The 17,605-nt window shown below is 36.5% G+C and overlaps 3 protein-coding genes across 3 annotated transcripts; 2 read left to right on the forward strand and 1 right to left on the reverse strand.

Moving 5' to 3' along the window:
• The first annotated feature begins 1,303 nt into the window (after positions 1–1,303).
• Positions 1,304–10,199, forward strand: LOC119991311 (integrin-linked protein kinase 1). Its single transcript, XM_038837655.1, has 11 exons — positions 1,304–1,697; positions 2,111–2,185; positions 2,906–3,022; positions 3,925–4,019; positions 4,624–4,744; positions 4,859–4,938; positions 7,821–7,880; positions 8,057–8,178; positions 8,276–8,361; positions 8,478–8,593; positions 9,600–10,199. The coding sequence occupies exons 1-11, from the start codon at positions 1,392–1,394 to the stop codon at positions 9,724–9,726; spliced, it is 1,305 nt and encodes a 434-aa protein (XP_038693583.1). The 5' UTR covers positions 1,304–1,391; the 3' UTR covers positions 9,727–10,199.
• An 860-nt stretch (positions 10,200–11,059) lies between these two features.
• LOC119990778 lies at positions 11,060–12,898 on the reverse strand. The gene is made up of 3 exons (XM_038836872.1): positions 12,736–12,898; positions 12,584–12,649; positions 11,060–11,372 (listed from the first exon to the last, which is right to left on the reverse strand). Exons 1-3 carry the CDS (start codon positions 12,781–12,783, stop codon positions 11,328–11,330), a joined length of 159 nt encoding a protein of 52 aa, XP_038692800.1. The 5' UTR covers positions 12,784–12,898; the 3' UTR covers positions 11,060–11,327.
• A 1,006-nt stretch (positions 12,899–13,904) lies between these two features.
• On the forward strand, positions 13,905–16,120 carry LOC119991696 (amidophosphoribosyltransferase, chloroplastic-like). The gene has a single exon (XM_038838103.1). It carries the CDS (start codon positions 14,041–14,043, stop codon positions 15,799–15,801), a length of 1,761 nt encoding a protein of 586 aa, XP_038694031.1. The 5' UTR covers positions 13,905–14,040; the 3' UTR covers positions 15,802–16,120.
• The last annotated feature ends 1,485 nt before the right edge of the window (positions 16,121–17,605 follow it).

Here is a 17,605-nt window from a genome sequence, read left to right on the forward strand (position 1 = left end):
ATTAATTAGGCAAAATCTATCCTTAATCGGCTCAAGATGATATAAAGATCATTTAAAAGAGTGTCCAATTGTATGTATAAAATTGGCACATCAAAACTCTTTGTAGTGGATATAATGGTTGAAGATTTAGTAATAAATAATATTTAGAAAGTATTCAATATATTACTTGAATGTGAATATTTTTAATTAACGTTTTTTTTTACAGATGGAACAATTAAACAATTATATTATGATAAAGAAGAGCACCATTTTAAGTTGAAAATTTGTTGGCTAATTTTGAAGGACATTGTAAAATGGTATCAGATTTTTACGATGTTGGAATTATTTGAAGGAAAAAATATATATGCTCACATAATTGAGGGATGAAATTTTAAAAAAAATAATTTTAAGGACTAAAATGAATTGAGGGATGAATATGGGGAAAAAATAGTTTAAAGACAAAAATGAAAAATACGAAGAATTTGTATGTAACAAAAAAAAAGGTAAAGCAGTAAATACAAACCTCTGCTTTTACACATGCCTGCCTCCACTTTTATTGCATCTCCGCAACAGTTTCAACCAAGGTTTTGAAACCGAACCGGTCATGTAATCGAAAGATTTATTAGTTAAGGTTAAAATGTCTAATTGGGGTTCGAACTGGGTTCAAACCAGCTCAATATAATTAATTATAAAGTATATATTTATTTAAATATAAATAATATAATTATAAATTGTTCATACTTTATGATACTCACAATATTAGAAATGTTTGAATAAATGTAATAATACAAATTTTGATATATAGAATTAATGTATTCCTTTAAACAAATAAAATATCATAGTGTAATTGGTTAAAACATTGATGCTATGAATGAGAGAATATGAGTTTGAACCCCATCAATAAGAAGTTTTTTTAAACAATGCACGTTTAATCCAATGAGTGATGAGTAATTTAATATCTTTATTAAATATATCATTTTTTTTATCAGACACAATTAATATATTATATTTTTCAAAAAGATAGAGATCATAATTGAATATATTATATTGAATTCACTTCATTTCTTAAATAAAAAGTGTCTTGTAGCCTTGGTAAGGATTTTTACCTTTTAGTAAAGGATTTTCTTCATTTGTTCAAAGACCAACCGGTTCGTACAAACCGGTCGGATCAATCAAAAACCGGCTGCTTCCCGTGAAAAACCGCCGGTGCAGACTTCACCGATTTCACGTGTGCTAATCGGACCGGATGCAGGCCCGGTCACCGGTTGGGAGGTCCGACCGGTCGGTCCTGTTTTAAAACACTGGTTTTAACCACTGAAGTCTAAACCCAAGCACAGAAGAAATCAAAGCACAGACTTCGTCCCCTCTCTCTCCAATTGGATTCGAATCGGATCAGATCCAATCTCCACTCCATGAGCTTTGATTCTCCCCCCGGAGGCGGCGACCCTCCGGGATCCACTTCCAAGGCAGGGTCTGGGGACAAGCAGAAGGAGAAGGCGAGAGTCAGCAGGACCTCGCTTATACACTGGCACGCTCACCAAAATGACGCTGCCGCTGTCCGTAAGCTTCTCGATGAGGATCCATCCCTGGTCCACGCCCGTGACTACGACAACCGCACCCCGCTCCACGGGGCTGCACTCCACGGCTGGATCGATGTCGCCAAATGCCTTATTGACTGTGGTGCAGATGTAAACGCTCAGGATCGCTGGAAGAACACGGTATCCTAGAGTCATAATTTTTGTTTTGTTTCACTTCGTAGCTGTAGGAGAATGTTATTATTTTTTCAATGGTAGTTTGGGATTTGAGATTGATTTAAGTATATGATGGCGTATATCTTAGTGAAATGCTATTGTTCTCCAACAAATGGGAAGGTAAAATTGAGTTGCAGCTGCTATCCGTGAATGCACATTTGGTTATCCATTGGGTAGAGGTGACCCTTGAGTTTTCTTAATCGTGGTTGGCTCTCTGGAAGCGGGAAGAAGTATATGTGTGTCTTTATGGCCACTTAGATCATGGACCATCTTATTTATTAGTATATGTTTATTTCTTAATGGGATGATATTTGTCTGCTTTGCTTTACATTGTTACTGTAAGAGATTTTATTGACTGAAAACAGACATGGTTTTGACAGCCTCTCGCTGATGCAGAAGGAGCTAAAAAACACAGCATGATTGAGTTTTTAAAATCATATGGTGGATTATCTTATGTAAGTATGGCATTCAGTCACCTTACCTTTGAGATATGCTTTTCAATTTTTACTCCAATTTCCTTTTATTCATTCCTTTTCCTGACTTCAATTCATTCTGTTTTAAATGCTATATTTGAGCTTTGACATAGCCCTCAATGCAACTGGGCATTAATGAAATTTTTAATAGAAACTTTATATGCTCCCATGTTTAAAAAATCCATATCTTCCTAGCCATACATGTTGGGAGTTTTGATGGAATAAAATGTGAATCGACTTTTCGAATAAGAAAAGAAAAGGGGAAAGAAATCAGCAATTAAATTTACTTTAATTCTTTAGTCTCTAAATTCTTAGCAAGCGGGTGAAAAATATATTGGCTCGAGGATAAGGCCACTAAGAGGAAGGATTCCCTTTTTTTGGTCATTTCGCTGGAATTGTATTTTCACTAACTCATCGCTCTGGTAGTTCCATGAGTAAATGTCAGCCACATTGTGGATGATTAAGTTTTTGAGCTGGTACTGTGTTCTTTGATTGTTCAAGATTTTCAAATGGTTCTTCCTGTATCAATTATTTTGTTAAGATCATGTAATTTAACATGTATGTTCATTTAATTTGTTACTTCACTGTTGAAAAGGAAAAATGTATATTCATGCTTTCTCAATGCTCAAGTGCAACATTGATATTGACATTATGAATATGTAGAATTTTCATTTACTTATGTTGGCATTATGTAATATGCAGGGTCAAAATGGAAGTCATTTTGAACCAAGGCCTGTCCCACCTCCTCTGCCAAATAAGTGTGACTGGGAAATTGACCCTTCTGAGCTGGATTTCTCAAACTCAACAATTATTGGAAAGGTGTCCCCTGCCCTCTCCCTCCCCCCATCAGTTACAGACATAGCTGGGTGCAATGGGCAATCTGATTTGAGTTTATATTGATTTGGAAACTTAACTGATTTGTTTTCTTTATTGAATTTTCTACAATTTTTGCGTAAAAATATGATTCCAAAATGTGCATATGATTATAAAATTCTCATAAGCCTTCTCTAATGCTAGTTGTTGGGCTATTTAAACCACCCCATTTTTGTCTTTCAACATTAATTTCTCATGTAAATGTGTGGTACCTTTGCCAAACTAGATCTAAATTCATTCCTTTTTAGAGCTATACTGTTGGCCAACCATATCCGTCCAATTATTTTATTGTCTCCGTTGTCTGTTTTTATATCACCTAATTGAGTTCCCTAAACTCTGTACAGATCTCTTTATGTTGTACCTGTCCCAACCATCTTAGTTAATTTTCTCGCATCTTATCTTTAAGTGGGACTTAGCTTGTATTGTGACCAATATAGTTAAAATAGCCAACTGGCCAGATTACCTAATGAAGTAATTATATAGTGTATATATTAGCTATCATTTTACAATGAACTTATGAAGATCAACTATAAGATTGTTCACTGTGGCATGGTTTCATCTGTCTTATAACAGTTCAATTCATAAAACATAGACATAATTATAGTCAACTTAGATGTCCATTCCCTTTGCTAGAAAAATTATTATTCAAGATCTTTGTAAGAGAGATAGGTTCCTTCTAAATGATAATTCAAGTCTTTGCCCGTTATTTTTACGTTGTTGAGTTTTATGCTTTGTCTTTTATTTTTTAGAGCTCTACCGAGTATTTTGTAACTGGTTATGCTCTTTAAGTTCTGGTGTTATATTCATCTACTGTATGGTCTCTCATTGATGATGGCTGATACTGGCAGGGGTCATTTGGTGAGATTTTAAAAGCTTACTGGCGTGGAACCCCAGTAGCTGTCAAACGCATTCTTCCATCTCTTTCAGATGACAGATTGGTGATGTAAGTTTCTTCTCTTCACAATTTCTTCCTATTTTTGGCTTCCATTCATTGTTGCTTACAGCTGCAGCTGCATAGCTTTCTCCTCCTTTTTTCATTTATTAAAATTTTAATTGTTTAGCTGCGCCCTAATAAGGAAAGAAAAAAAAAAAGAGACTAATATGATGTGGTGAAGGAGCTATAGGAAGATTGTTGTCTAATCATTAGATGATAGTAATATCAATTGTGTCCTGGAGTGTAACTGGATTGACAATGAATCCGAGCATGTTAATTGGCCAAGAAACTCATGGATTCCACTTGTAAATAATCATGAGCATTCTCTCTAAGCATTGATTTTTCATTGGTAAAGACAATTCAATTTTTCATTATTCAGACTTGTGAGGCATTCTTTGCGTAGCCCGTATCAAGCATAGAGAGGGTTGCGACTAGCTATTGAATCTTACAGAGAAGCAATAGTTCATCAAGACCTAATTAATCTTACCGTCCATTCTGCATAAAATAGTTGATCTGGTTCTTTTATAGCTATTATCTAAATTCGTACTTGCTTAGTTTACTGTTGTAGGGGAAGTTTAAATTCCTTGATTGCTTTTTCACTTTTATTTTTCAGTCAGGACTTTAGGCACGAGGTTAATTTGCTGGTGAAGCTTCGTCATCCTAATATAGTCCAGTTCCTGGGAGCTGTTACAGAGAGGAAGCCCCTTATGTTGATTACTGAATATCTGAGGGGGGTAAATGAATGCTTCTTTGCCTTCGGTTGCACATTTAGATTCAGGTTTCAATGTTGTTGATAATTATCTGAAATGGTCAGCTTTAAGATTTGTAGTATGTGTTTCCTGTCATAGGGAGATCTTCATCAGTACCTCAAGGAGAAGGGTGCACTTAGCCCTTCAACGGCCATCAACTTCGCACTGGACATTGCCAGGTAGTTAAGGCTTTACTGTCCTCTCTTTATTCATGAATACAAAAAGTGCAGACCTTTGTAATCAAGGTTGTCAAATCGAATTGAATCGTATGAATCGATTCATCAAAACTTTGCATCGTGAATCGTAAGATTCACTTAATTTTTAACAATACGTTCTAAAATATAAGTAAGTCAAAAAATAAAATTTCTCGATATTTGGGACTGCTTTCTGTACTGTTTGTGTCTCTCTGGTTATTTTTATCCACTCATTCATTTGACTCTTTAGTTTTTGGTGAGTCTGCCACAAGGTTTATTGTAAAGTGGGACCCACAAGTATAGTGGAAATTATCTGTCTTGTTTTGTATATGAGGAGTTCCACGTTGCTTGATCTATTGACACTTAAGGTTCAAAATTGGCCACGTGGTAGTCACATTACAGAGAACATAAGTAAATATTGGGTATTGTGTCTTGGGTTTGACCCAGTTTTACTTTTACCATGTTTTCTTTTATTTTTTTGTTTACTATGTTGTTTCTTTAAAAAAAAAAAGACTTCCGTCTTTCTTCTTCTTCAGTAGTCGGAATCGTTTGAAATCTGAATCGTCGATTGAGACGATTCTGACGATTCAGATTATTGAATCGCACGATTCATCATGCTATGCGATTCAACTAACGATTCATATCGAACTTGTCAAAAGTCGAATCGAATCGCATGAATCGAATCGCGACTCATGCGATTCTAACAACCATGTTTGTAATTGAGATATGTACTTACAAAAGTAGTCATCTTTGCTACACGACTGACCATCTTGTTGCAGCCAATGCAGTTGTACTGTTGTTCATTGCATCTCTCTCTTTTTTTTAATATATATTCTTGAGCTATGTTTGAATACATGTAAATTCAGTCTAAGGGAAGGAAAAATGATTCGTTAGGGAGCAGCACACTCATTATCTATTTCAAAAGGGTTTTTTTTTTGAAATAAATAATGCACCTTATTTTTAACATTTGACTTAAGTTCTTTCTTGCAACTTGCTTTGCTCAACTACTAAGGAATCGGAATCTGGTTTCTTGACTTAAATTCTTACAAACTTCTGAGTGTTCAATTTGGTGTTTAAGCAAACCGACAGGGAAATGACATGATTAAGTTTTGGTTCTTAGCGAAACACCTTATTTTAATGGGTAAATCAATTTGTCTCCTCTGTTGGCTTTTCCAGATTACTATGTTAGGTTTTTTTTGCACCTATTAATGTCATTCTCATATACTAAATTTTTAGTACTGGTTGCATGGAGAGCTTAACTTTTGCAAATCATCTGCTGGACAATTTAATTATTGAGGCAATACTATATCTTTACTTTGACAATTGGATGATATATTAAACCATTTTATGGATTTGGTTGCTTACCTGGGGGCAATGTTCTCTATTGTCGGCTTGGGGGCTTTTGTAATAAATTTTTTGTCTTGTATAAATAAACTCATCCATACTCCACACCTTCCTAGAATTAACGGGGCTGCCAATGTCAAAGGTTTTAGTCTCTCACTGTTATGGGGGATTTTCATTAGCTTATTGCATAGGTGTTGGCATTGAGGTTGAACAAGGTGATGAGGAAGATGATTGGCCCATTCCAAAATACTTTGGTGAGGGCAGACGAATTCTTAGTTCAACGTTGATTCCTAATGAAGTGATGGACTGCAAGATGAGTGATGGAGTTGAAGGGTGGCTTGCAAGTTTGATATGGATGATGTTTCATGTACTTTATTTATCACAGTAGATGGGCTAGCTTATTAATTGGAGACAGTGCATTAAGAGGTGTATTTCTTTGTCTTATTTCTCAATCATGATTCATGGAAGCCAATCTCAGTCCATTCACGTAGGTCCTAAGATGGGGTCATCTTTAACTTTTGTGCTACTAAATTTGGGATGAAAATACTTAGTACAATACTACAATGCTACTAAACCTGGGAAAGACGGATCATCTGTATTTATTACTTTGTGTGTTTCTATGCTTTAAGGTCTAGGTTAATAGCCAACTGCCCATCCTTACATTGTTGTCGATGGGAATCTTCTGGTTAGGTTTTTGGGTGTAAGCTTGGATCCTTGACTATTCTGTACTTAGGGTCCCTTTAGGAGCGAAGTTAAATGATGTCATAGATGCCGATCCTGTTGGGAAATATTTGAAAGGGAATTTCTGGATGAAAAGGCTTTCTACGACAAGGAGGAGGAGCCATCCTGCTTAAGAGTACCCTAAATCCCTAACTCTTTCTGGAAATTTGACTATCCCAACATAGAATTCATAGATGGCCACAACAATGGTGGTAGTGGCTGATGTCGGATGCAGTCATCAACAACTAGATGGTGCCATGGTGGGGCATAGGGGGACTTGGTTCAAAGAGAGTAGAGAGATTGACCCTCAAATATTGAGATTTTGGCTCCTACTTTTCAGCCATTGAATAAGAATTAAAATCATTTAAGGCTAGAAATTATTCACGTTCACTCCTGTGCATTTGGCACATGCGAATGCACATGAATGGCTTAATATGTGGCTCAGTGGTAGAGTCGCAGTGGTGCAACCTGGTTCAATTCATGGAAAAGCTTCTCCACATATTATGTGGATGTAAGTTCTGCGTACATCATGTCTGTCCTGGACCCCGTCCACTACGGGATCTTTGTGCACGAGAGTTGTTTACCTTTCATAGTTAATCTACTTATTTGGTACAAGAAGATACCATTGAAATATGTACAGGTGCAGGATCAAGCTCTTTACTTGAAATAACATTCAGCATTACAGTATTACTAGCAAGAAGGGCAATGCACTTGCAAATATTTTGTAGTTTGAGGACATTGCTGGAGTTGTCTTACTATGTACTAGCTTCATAGTGTCTGAGTTTTTCAAATCTTTTGTGCAGAGGAATGGCTTATCTTCACAATGAACCGAATGTCATAGTACACCGAGACCTAAAACCAAGGTGAGTTTTGTTTCTGCATTAAAATTTCATCCTCAAGTGATCGTTGTCTTACCCATAGCTACTAGCTATTAAAATTCTTGTCATTCATTTTCTTTTTTGCTGTCATGGTTGAAACTATGTGGCTAGTTCTTATAGTATCTTCTATTTCTACCTTCATAATGCTGTTTATCTCTCAGGAATGTTCTTTTAGTCAACTCCAGTGCGGACCATTTGAAAGTTGGAGACTTTGGGCTAAGCAAGCTCATCAAGGTTCAGAATGCTCATGATGTTTACAAAATGACTGGCGAGACAGGAAGTTGTAAGTATCTCTCACAATGCTCCTTTAAAAAAGACTTTAAAATATGAGATATCTTCTCATACTCAATTGTTGTTATGATTTTGAAACAAAACAAAAGACCGGTATATGGCTCCTGAAGTTTTCAAGCATCGGAGATACGATAAGAAGGTTGATGTTTTCTCCTTTGCAATGATACTCTATGAGGTAATGTTCGTCTCTCTTTTACGTAGGGAGGCAAAACTCATTTTCTTGAAGAAATAAGATTGATATGGGAAGTATTTAAAACTATTTATACTGCATGATCTTCACAACTGGACCAGATGCTTGACGGAGAACCACCACTTGCAAATTACGAGCCTTACGAAGCTGCAAAGTATGTGGCAGAAGGACATAGGCCAATTTTCCGTGCAAAAGGATATATTCCTGAGCTGAAGGAGTAAGTGTATTTTGAAGACTTCTGCTCTTGACTTTTGTCTTCTTTCCTTTGTGTGTTGAGAGTCTACTAGAATTTGACTCTTTCGCTTCAAGTTGTACTTTTCCATTCTACAAATTGCATCTGAAACATTAAATTACCATCACCTGTTCATTTTTCTTTTCTGTTAAAGAGTATGGTGTCATACTGAACTTATAAGGTGAGGCACCAATGTGAGCTCTATGATTTCTAAAATTTTCCTCTGGTTAATAGCTTATATCTAATAATTGTTTACATATAAGAAAGAAAACAAAAGGTTGTTGAGCCAGTAGTAACCAAATTCCACCTCTGGAAGCTCAAACGACAACTAAAACTGCTGAAGTTTATAATAAAACAAAGAAAGGAAAAGTTTTTTGTGTTAGGTGTTATCACATGCTGCATTTATACAAATTGAAGTATGAGAAAGGAAGAGAGGCTTTAGTTTGTTGATGTAGGCGGCTGTTTCTTCAAAGGGCCTGGAAGCCAAGGTTTTGAGTTTGCAGATCGGTACACCTGTGGAAAGATGGAAATTTGGATTAAAAAATGCCAAAGAGTATGATACTTTTTTTCATCTTTCTCATGTATTGGTATTGGTATGCGAATTGTACCTTTTAAGCCCTTTGACCTGTTGGTTTTCACCTTGTAAGTTCATAGATTTTTGTAGTTACTGGCTGAATTGTGAATTAGAAATGCATTTTACTTGATATTCTGCCCTGTTAGAAATGCATTCTACCTGATATTATGTCCTCCTGTTATCCATATGTACCATCTAATGTAGAATGTCATTCCTCTTTAAGTTTCAGTTTCTTCTCCCACTTGCCATGATTTGTTGTGTGTGCGGTATTTATTCTAGGATGAACTACCCAACTGTTATTCACTTTACAAAGTCTTTTTCTGAGATACTTTTTGGTGGATAAAACATAAAAATAACAGTTTCCGGAATAATCAGTGCCTATGGGTTGCTCATTTCTTTTTCTTTTAATGTTTGAAGTTTAACGGAGCATTGTTGGGCTGCTGACATGACAAAAAGACCTTCTTTCTTGGATATCCTGAAGCGGCTTGAAAGGATCAAAGAAAATCTTCCAAGCGACCATCACTGGCACATATTCAATACATAAAGTAAGGGCCTACAGGGTCAGATATCAAAGCCAGGCTCTGCTTTCTACCATCATTTCCTGTACTTCTATGTGCAGATGCTGTTGTAAATACTCTTGGCTGTGGAAAACTTTGTGGAGTTCTTGATTCATTTCCGCTAGATTCAGTTCATTCTCAGTCACAAGCAGAGCAGGTGAATTTTATTAGATTCCACACTTTCAGGTCTTCTATCCTGATCAGAGGACAGTGTCAGAATTTCATGTTGACATATAGATTGCTTGATCTGACTAGGGTTTCTTTACGTTCTCTTCCAATTTCAGCATGCCTAGTAAAAGTGATAATAGGCATATGTTCTACATCATTTGCTCTTTTATGTTCTTTTTTCAAACAGTAAAAATGAGATTCCAGACTCATCAGTTGTGTTTCTTATATATACTGGATTTTGTGATCTTGCGGAATATTATTTCTAAATTCCATTCCCACGACTGCTTTACTAGTGAGGTGTTTGCTTTATTAATCATTTGATGAGATATGTTCTCATGTATTGTGGATATTAGAACTTCACGAGGCATCAACAGATTTAAGATGCCACAATTCTTATATAATTTGCAGTGTAGCAGCCTCACGGCTTTATCACTATTTGGCATCACTATCACCGTTCCAAGTCAAGGAAATGTAAAGCTTAGTTTGGTTTGGTGATTGGAGATATTCTTCTGTGATTATAAATTTTTTCTTTTGATAATCAAGAGCACACGTGTCTTTTGAATAACCTACTAAGTCCAACTTGGGCCCGTGCTATGCATGCACGACTTAGAATCAAACTCTCGACCTTGGGCGAGATTGTTTACACCCTAAGTCAGATTAAGTGATTGATTTGGTGGCTATACAATTTCTCAAAAGTCTAAAATTCGACATCCAACCTGTTTCTTGCTCGCAGAAAGTAAGCAATGGTACCCAGTATCTCACATGACAATCTTGCAGGCGGCCAAAATTTTGTTCTATTGTAGTAAATCTTTTCAGGCATTTGTGCACGTCTTGGCTCGGAATCAACATGGAAATCCAGGATGTCCAGAATGGACCATTGTCAGTCTAATGAAATTTCATGTATATAATTGTCTTTTTATCATGACTGAGAACCAGCAGTGAATGGGTGTTATTTAAACCTCTAATTGATGCAGAGCCTCTTATAAAAATGAGGTGAAGTAGAAATCAAGCAACTTATGGATCTTTAACAGGGTTGAACATGCGCCAGCAAAGAGAACCTTAAAACTGATGAAATATAAGCCAAACACAGATAAAAAGTTGGGACTGACTTTGCAAAAATAGCACGAAGCCTGAACAATTGAATAGAGAAAATAATGAAAAGAGAGGAAGTATGATAAAACCATCGCCCAATTTTCTCCATTGTAAGCTAAGAAATTAAACTAAAACTCCGTCCTCTCGGCCATAGCCAAAGAAGCAAGCAATCTTAGAGAAGTTCACTCCCGAAAAAAATTTCTGATGCGACAGTGCACAATAGTTTACAGAAGCTTTATGCCAAGATAAAAATTCACAAAGTTTTATCTTGATGCATTATTCTATATCCACCACGCCCCTTAATTTTTTATTTCTATGCAATCCTTCACTAGTGAGCCTTGGCATCAGCTTTCTTTTGAGACTTTGCCTTTGCCTGAAGGGGAAGACGAAACAAGCATAAATGAATTAACGGCAAAGTAGAGTAGCATATGTTTGGATTAAAAATTATTCATAGACATGCTCAACATCAATCATAGATGTGATGGAGATATCATACTAAAAGCATGCCATGTAACTGTGGTTACCTTTTTGCCTCTTTCCTTGAAAACAAAGAAAGATAAAGAGAAGAAAGAATTTGACAGAAGGCATGGCATGATGGGTTGACAATAAAAGTGTCATGGATAAGTTACAAGTTACAACAAACAGGACAACACCAAGGAAGCAAACTGAGGACTGAAGTAATAACCACGGAAGAAGCAACTGAGATGCTCTTTGTGGTTAAAACTTAAAAATCTCTGACCTTATCAATCTATCTCGGTATGTCACAATTTCTTCTATTTATAAGTTCAGAAAAATTCTAAAGTTCTACAACCCTTTCATCAACCACGAAATACAATATGAGACAAAATAGCAGTCACACCCTAAATCTCACACTTTGGCATGCAGATAATCGCCTAAACTTGCACCGATAACAACTTGTCAATGGAGAAAATTGAGAAAGGTGCAATAGACCATATTTCTCAGTATCGGAAAAACAATTTTTGAATGGAAAAAGAAAATTTATAAAAGAACAGCACCCAGGAGGTGCTAAGAAACATACAAGGTTACAGAAAATAAAACTAACGTAAACATAGTCCCAAAGAGAGACAACAATTTGGCACGCCTCCATCAAGATCAAAATAAAATTGCTGAAACTTACCCTCGATTTCTAGTAACAGCTTTTGTACATAATAACATAGAGTTAGACAAAATAATGAAAACAAGTATCAATAGCCATCAGAACTAAGTTCAACTATTAAGTTATAACGTTTGCCAATTCAAATGAGTAAGAGATATCATAACTTAACAGATTAGAGAATTCCAGTACGATATTTCCTCAGGAATCAACCCTCATTAATGAAATTAGAATTACAAAACAAACAGATCCATCCAGGCATACTAACGCAAAAATTCAAGAACCCAAAGAGTATTTTCCCAATGCAAAAACCTAGGAGATCTATCCAATCACACTAACGCAACACTGATTTGTTATTGCATTCTAAACAAAATGATATTGTCTCACAGAGGAGCATACAATAAAATTTTGAAGTACAAAGAAACAAAAATCTAAGCAGGAAACAATCGGGGGAGTTTGTATGCACGTACCTGGAGGTACTTGAGCTTGAGGCTCCCATAAACGACCCCAAAAGAGAATGCAGAAACTCGAGCCACCTATTACATCAAAAACCCAAAATCGAACACTAATTTGTAAGAAGAGATTTTTCTCGAGAATCAAACGAGAAGGACGAGAGATCTACCAAAGCGAGAGTGCTGGTGCCGGAATAGGGTCCTGGAGGCGGCGCCATCAGAGAGAGTTCTTTGAGATGTGCAAGTGGTGGCGAAGAAGAAGGGGAAGAGAAGCCCTACGATCTGGACTTGAAGAAGTTTAGGGCTAGTATACTGTGCGACTGAGTCGATGACAACCAAAGTTAGATGCCCAGCATCAGACGTCGGATTAGAAGTTTAGAACCCTAGACCAACGGCTGTAAAACGCTGTCGTTTAATATTGATTTTTTTAGTGTTTTTTCCCCTTCCTTTTGACCCTTTTCCTTTATCAGTTTATTGATGAAAATAAAATAAAATGAGGGAAATGTTAAAGAAAGACGGAGATAAAACAAATATATTTTTGATAATATTATTTTTTAATAAAATAATAATTTAAAATAAAGATCAAAAAATATCATATATATAAGTTATTATTTGTTTGTCTGTTTATATGTGAAAATATAATGTTGTTTACACTTAATTATCAATAAATTTATTTTTTTAAGGCTTATTCGGTTAAATAAGAAATATAAATATAAACAAAAAAATGAAAGTTGTTTATACTTGAATGATTTAATTCAAATAAAATTAAATAAATTTTCAAAAAAATGAAACATGAATAGTTCAATGAATGTTCTCATTGCATTGATTGTTTTAATCTTTACATTAATCTCATTGATTTATTAGTATAGATGAATGAATATATGTTGCTTTTTCATAAATTTGAAACATGAATAATTCAATGAATGTTACCATTGAATTGATTGTTTTAATACTTACATTAATCTCATAGATTTTGATTTTTCATAAATAATTAAACAGTGAACACGTGAAATTATTTGAATGTAAGAGAGATGACGTGACATCATAGAAAACTCTCATTGTATTATTGAACTTCCATATTAGGTTATAGCATTGATATTGATTTTTTCGGATTGGGAAAGATTCGTGCACCAAATTATTTTTAAAAAATCCATAAATTAAAATATAAGTTATTCAACCGTTTAAAATAAAAAATTATTACTTAAATTTTATCCGATATTAACTTTTTTTCAATGAATTTAATTAAAGAAAAATACTTGATTATATTTATAACATTAAAATACATATATTTAAGAATTTCTAAAAAAAATAATTGGTGCACCGGTTCCTACTTCCTAGTCCTGTGCTAATTGCACCGACTTACCCTCAATCCAGTTCCTTCGCCGTCTTGATGTCTCGATTTATATATCCCCTCTTTGCATCGCCCCAACTTGACAACTTCTCTTTGTCCAAGCTTTGAGCCGTCAACCTCATCAATGGCAGCAACCGCTTCCCCGACCACAACCAAGCTCTCTTCGATTTCCTCCTCTCATAGGAATTCCTCTATAAACCCGGCACCGAGAACCCATCTTTCAATTCTCCCCAAGACCCTCTCTAAACCCTCATGTTTCCCTCAGAAGCACTTTCTTTCACATACCCACCGAAATTCCTTCGCTATCCGCTCCAAAAACCCAATCTTTGACCTTGTATCTACAAAGAAAAATGACCCAGATGGCGCTTTTAGCTTCAGTGAAGATGACGATAAGCCCCGGGAAGAGTGCGGCGTTGTGGGTATTTATGGCGACCCTGAGGCGTCTAGGTTGTGCTATTTGGCTCTTCACGCTCTGCAACATCGCGGCCAAGAAGGTGCTGGTATTGTTTCTGTTAGTGACAATGTTCTTCATTCTATAACTGGTGTCGGGTTGGTTTCTGATGTGTTTAATGAGTCCAAATTGGACCAATTACCTGGTGAGATGGCAATTGGTCATGTTAGGTATTCGACTGCTGGTGCGTCAATGCTTAAGAATGTTCAGCCTTTTGTTGCTGGGTATAGGTTTGGGTCTGTTGGGGTTGCACACAATGGGAATTTGGTTAATTATAGGAAATTGAGAGCCATGCTTGAAGATAACGGGTCAATTTTCAACACCAGCTCTGATACTGAAGTTGTTCTGCATTTGATTGCAATATCAAAGGTGAGACCTTTCTTCTTGAGGATTGTTGATGCTTGTGAGAAGCTGGAGGGGGCTTATTCTATGGTGTTTGCAACAGAAGATAAGTTGGTTGCAGTGCGCGATCCGTATGGGTTTAGGCCTTTGGTGATGGGTAGGAGAAGTAATGGTGCTGTTGTGTTTGCATCTGAGACTTGTGCACTTGATTTAATTGAAGCCACATATGAGAGAGAGGTTTCCCCTGGTGAGGTTGTGGCGGTGGACAAGGATGGTGTTCAGTCTCTTTGCCTAATGCCCCACCTGGAGCCAAAGCAGTGTATTTTTGAACATATTTACTTTTCGTTGCCGAACTCCATTATCTTTGGAAGGTCTGTTTATGAGTCCCGGCATGCTTTTGGAGAAATATTAGCCACAGAGGCTCCTGTTGATTGTGACGTTGTGATTGCGGTGCCAGATTCTGGGGTGGTGGCTGCTCTTGGTTATGCAGCAAAATCAGGGGTACCATTTCAACAAGGGTTGATAAGGTCACACTATGTTGGAAGGACCTTCATTGAGCCTTCACAGAAGATTAGGGACTTTGGAGTCAAACTTAAGCTCTCTCCTGTTCGGGGAGTTTTGGAGGGGAAGAGGGTGGTTGTTGTGGATGACTCAATTGTGAGGGGAACTACCTCTTCAAAGATTGTTAGGTTGATTAAGGAAGCCGGGGCTAAGGAGGTTCATATGAGGATAGCAAGTCCACCTATCATTGCTTCTTGTTATTATGGAGTGGATACCCCTAGTTCAGAGGAGTTAATATCAAACAGAATGAGTGTGGAGGAGATTAGAGTGTATATCGGTTGTGATTCACTTGCTTTTCTTCCAATGGATAGCTTGAAAAGGTTGTTGGGCAAGGATTCCCCAAGCTTTTGTTATGCCTGTTTCTCTGGGAATTACCCTGTTCTGCCTAAGGAGGATAAAGTGAAACGGGTTGGTAATTTCATCGATGATGGATTGAATGGAAGCGTTGAATTCATTGATGGGGGTTGGGTTCAAGGACCTCATCAGCAGAGTGATTCAGAAGGTGAAGTTCAGAAGTTATCATTCTTGTAATGGTTTCTTTGCTTGCAGCGACTGCAATGAACAAGCGAACAGGATTCATCGATGGTGAGTGACAGGCGATTTAGCTTTCTGAATACATATTTATTAGCAACTCTGGATAACTTAAGCTTCAAACTTTAGAGCTTACACAATTTTGTTCCAACCTTAATTTTGGAGACATTATGTGGTAAGAACTCAATTTTTTGTCCTCCTTTTCACGGTGATAGACAAAGTAGCTATGAATATTTTCGAAAATTTCTTCTATGGCGTTGGTTTGTTTAATAGGAAAGTTGTTCTACTACCTGGTGATTGAACATGTCATTGTAGTTCACTGAATTGTGCATTTAACTGCCCCCAGTAACCCGAGTCGTCACTTGATTGCTTGCATGATAACAGTTATTATGTGTATCTTATTCTTTTGTGCCCCACTTAAGCTCATGGTTACATTGATTTTTTATTTTTTTTAAATACCACTAAGAAATATGCTGCTAAATCGAACATTGGACACACGTATGCCTAACCTAATCGATTCTCAACTGAATCATCTCCCATTGGTATGGTTACATCGATTTTAAGCCATCCAGAAATAGAAATTTATTCATGATTTGAAAAGTCTGAGCCCTACATGCTGGATCAAGGTATAGTACTACTACTACTACTACATTTATTCCTACTAGACGCAATGAAAAATAATCCTGAAATAGGAATTATCTGGTATGCATACTTTTGTTTGTAAACTTTTGTTTTATTTCTTTAATATATTACAGCTTGGATATGTATGTTAATATGGTATGTGTTTGCACTGCGTTCAGGTGCATCTCATCTCACAACACCACGGTTTTTTGTGACACGTCAAACGTTTTTACAGTAAAACTCACCTTACAGCATCATAACTTTTTACCTCGCAGCATCTCATCGCACTCCCAAACGCTTATAATATATGTTGAATTGTCCCACGTAATCAAATGAGGTCAATTATTTTATTTTAGATTAATGTACAATGTAAACGTTAAGTGATTTTATATTAATATTATTAGTCATCTAATATAATCGTAATTTAGATATGTCAAACGCACTTCACAGCGTCGTATTATAGTTTTAAAAGTGATACGCCAAACAGCTTTTACGTTTCAACTTATCTTATAACACCACAGTTTTATAACTCATAGCACTTCACAGCCGTTGACAACACTCCCAAACAGGCTCATAGAGTCTACACTCTATATACTTGCCGTTGAATGGTTGTCTTGTTGAACACTCTCGCATGGTTATCTTTCTTACATCAATAAAGTGGGCTGCTGAACGATACGAAGAATGTCAACAATATCTGATATGCATACGTATGTGTAGGGGCAGGGAAAATTTTGTGCCCCTTTGTATGGCTCGAAGGTGCTGGGAAATTATTGGATGGGATGCTCGGTTGCATAGAGATGGTGGTCCTTCTTTTTTTGATCTTTTTCAGATGCTTTGTGATGCTTTTGACTCAAAGGAACTAGAGATGTTCTCATATATCTGTTGGAGTTTATGGTATAATAGAAATAAGGTTTTGTGGGATGAAAGTTGCCTTCTGCCTTCTAAACTTTTGAACCGAGTGGGAAATATTAGGGAGAAGTTTGATCATCTAACTTCCAATTCGAGACAGCACGTGAGACTACTTCAAAGTGTTTGGAGACCACCTATTTCGGGGATGATTAAGCTTAATTGTGATGCAGCAGTAGGTGGTTTAAAGGTGGGCTTTGGGGTGGTGCTGCGTGATGACTTTGGAGATGTTCTTGGGTCTGGTTTCTTCGGAAGACATGCTGGTTTAGGTGTATTT

Source organism: Tripterygium wilfordii, chromosome 22, assembly GCF_013401445.1.
Source record: "Tripterygium wilfordii isolate XIE 37 chromosome 22, ASM1340144v1, whole genome shotgun sequence".
In the NCBI taxonomy this organism is placed as follows: domain Eukaryota; kingdom Viridiplantae; phylum Streptophyta; class Magnoliopsida; order Celastrales; family Celastraceae; genus Tripterygium; species Tripterygium wilfordii.

Bases quoted from the DNA above. Each gene is read 5' to 3' on its own strand.
- LOC119991311 (XM_038837655.1), top strand. From the start codon at position 1,392: ATGAGCTTTGATTCTCCCCCCGGAGGCGGCGACCCTCCGGGATCCACT. The intron at 7,881-8,056 runs GTGAGTTTTGTT...TTTATCTCTCAG, and splicing joins CACCGAGACCTAAAACCAAG to GAATGTTCTTTTAGTCAACT. The intron at 8,594-9,599 runs GTAAGTGTATTT...TAATGTTTGAAG, and splicing joins TATATTCCTGAGCTGAAGGA to TTTAACGGAGCATTGTTGGG.
- LOC119990778 (XM_038836872.1), bottom strand. From the start codon at position 12,783: ATGGCGCCGCCTCCAGGACCCTATTCCGGCACCAGCACTCTCGCTTTG. The intron at 12,650-12,735 runs GTAGATCTCTCG...TTGATGTAATAG, and splicing joins GCACCAGCACTCTCGCTTTG to GTGGCTCGAGTTTCTGCATT. The intron at 11,373-12,583 runs GTACGTGCATAC...CTTCCCCTTCAG, and splicing joins TCAAGCTCAAGTACCTCCAG to GCAAAGGCAAAGTCTCAAAA.
- LOC119991696 (XM_038838103.1), top strand. From the start codon at position 14,041: ATGGCAGCAACCGCTTCCCCGACCACAACCAAGCTCTCTTCGATTTCC.